A 2351-nucleotide genomic window follows, 5' to 3' on the forward strand; every position below is an offset into this window, starting at 1 on the left:
GCTGATTGTTCATTATCATTTACATCAGAGTTTCCCAAACTGGGGTTCATAAATCCCTGGTTTAAATAAATACATTTAAAAGTAAAAATATATCAAATTAAAACACTTACTAAAAAAGATTAAATATTTTGTTTGCCTGCATAACATGTAACCAGTAACCAATATATCAGAATCTTGAACAAGCAAATGTGTTGTTAAATTATTCAAATATTCACTTAAAATCTTGGGGGTTACTTAAAGAAAATATTTTTGGTCAAAAGGATTTGGCTTACAAAAAAAATGAGAATCCCTGCTTTACATTGTATATTATTTCTAGATAAACAACATTGAAAGACTTAAAGAGCTCCCTCTGTTTCTTTGCAGATGAGGTGGTGACAACTCATGGGCCAATTGAGCCGGATAAAGAAAATATCAGACAAGAGCCATATTCCCTCCCACAGGGCTTTATGTGGGACACACTGGACCTCAGCAACGCTGAAGTGGTATGTGCATGTGTGACATAAAATGTTTATACTGTATTTGCTATTCACTGAGATATAAAATAATCCTATGTATACAACATCATAGTCTTTTTTTTTTCTTTTGTAGCTTAAGGAGTTATACACTTTGCTGAATGAAAATTATGTTGAGGATGATGACAACATGTTTAGATTTGACTACTCTCCTAACTTTCTGAAATGGTAAGTGAGTGTTTGATGGTTTGCATTATATTCTGCCCATCTTAGATGATGTCTGTAATGTAGTGCATTGCACCGCATGCAGGGTAAGATGTGTGAGTTTCTTTTGCTGTCTTTAACTGTTAGGGCGTTACGTCCCCCGGGTTGGCTGCCCCAGTGGCACTGTGGTGTCAGGGTCTCGTCCAATAAGAAGCTGGTTGGGTTCATCAGTGCAATTCCTGCTGACATCCATATCTATGACACGTGAGTATGAGGCCACATCACATCAATGCCTCCACCAGAAGCCTGAAACTCTTGAGCAGGTTTTACCAAATCTGTTTGTACATTTTGAGAATTGTTCATTGTTCCAGTCCTTACTAATGCACTAATTCTCTTTCGATCCAAAGGTTGAAGAGGATGGTGGAGATTAACTTCCTGTGCGTGCATAAAAAATTGCGCTCAAAGCGTGTCGCTCCTGTACTAATCCGAGAGATCACACGGCGGGTCAATTTAGAGGGAATTTTCCAGGCTGTATACACTGCTGGTGTAGTTTTGCCCAAACCTGTTTCTACATGCAGGTATTAAATCTAACTGGATTGCTGCTTCACTAAATCATCAGTTTATGTTATTAGTTGCTAATTTGAAGCGTTTTGGTGAGATTTAACCTGTTGTCTGAATCTTTACAGATACTGGCATCGCTCTCTAAACCCCAGGAAGCTTGTGGAGGTTAAGTTTTCCCATCTCAGCAGAAATATGACACTACAACGGACAATGAAGCTCTACAGATTACATGATGTAAGCCTTTTTTGTCAAAACAACACACTTAAAGGAATAGTGCATCCAGATATTAACATTATTTTGTTCCAAACCCATAAGCTGTTTTATTTTATTTTTTTTTATTTTATTCTATGGTTTTGTTCTGCATTTTTCCTTAGAGCACTCGTACTCCTGGTTTGAGGCAGATGGGAGATGGGGATATGAAGCAGGTGACAGCATTGCTGCAGAAACACCTGAGCCGGTTCCACCTGCGGCCTGTCATGGGGGAAGAGGAGGTGAAGCACTGGTTCCTACCACAGGAGAACATCATTGACACTTATGTAGTCGAGGTACGCATAGCAACATGCACCTACAAACGTGCTGATCATATTTTTATCAAGATTATCTTACTCCCTTATTGTGCTTCCTTGAAAGGGCTCTGGCGGGATGCTAACAGACTTCATCAGTTTCTACACCCTGCCATCCACAGTGATGCATCATCCACTGCACAAAAGCCTAAAGGCTGCTTATTCCTTTTACAATGTCCACACAGAGACGCCGCTCATAGACCTGATGAATGATGCTCTCATCCTAGCTAAACAGGTATAACTGACACAAAACACATCAGAAGCGTTGCCTAACACAAATGAGCTTGTTAACCCAAGACTATTACTAATGATTTGTTGACTAATGGCTAATTTCTAATGATTTGATATTAAATCATGTCTTCATGTATTGTAATTCATATTCCCTCTTTTTTGGTGGGGATGTTTTGGGACATCAGAAAGGTTTTGATGTTTTCAATGCGCTGGATCTAATGGACAATAAGGCTTTCTTGGAAAAGCTCAAGTTTGGGATTGGTGATGGTAACCTGCAGTATTATCTGTTCAACTGGAAATGCCCTCCTATGGACCCAGAGAAAGTAAGATTCTTTTTTTT

The 2351-nt window shown here is 39.0% G+C and overlaps 1 protein-coding gene across 1 annotated transcript in view; it reads left to right on the plus strand.

The window, feature by feature from the left end:
- The window catches only part of LOC107578246 (glycylpeptide N-tetradecanoyltransferase 2-like), a gene marked incomplete at its 3' end in the record, with an annotated part of 4196 nt that extends 1850 nt beyond the window's left edge, over nt 1-2346 (plus strand). The window contains exons 2-9 of the mRNA XM_016264217.1: nt 344-482; nt 589-680; nt 804-920; nt 1064-1234; nt 1343-1451; nt 1592-1762; nt 1848-2015; nt 2197-2346. Of these exons, the coding sequence (XP_016119703.1) occupies nt 344-482; nt 589-680; nt 804-920; nt 1064-1234; nt 1343-1451; nt 1592-1762; nt 1848-2015; nt 2197-2346 (1117 nt within the window). The remainder of the gene's footprint in view (nt 1-343; nt 483-588; nt 681-803; nt 921-1063; nt 1235-1342; nt 1452-1591; nt 1763-1847; nt 2016-2196) is intronic.
- Between the last annotated feature and the right edge of the window lie 5 nt (nt 2347-2351).

This window comes from Sinocyclocheilus grahami, unplaced genomic scaffold, assembly GCF_001515645.1.
Source record: "Sinocyclocheilus grahami isolate Dianchi unplaced genomic scaffold, SAMN03320097.WGS_v1.1 scaffold9425.1, whole genome shotgun sequence".
Classification (NCBI taxonomy): domain Eukaryota; kingdom Metazoa; phylum Chordata; class Actinopteri; order Cypriniformes; family Cyprinidae; genus Sinocyclocheilus; species Sinocyclocheilus grahami.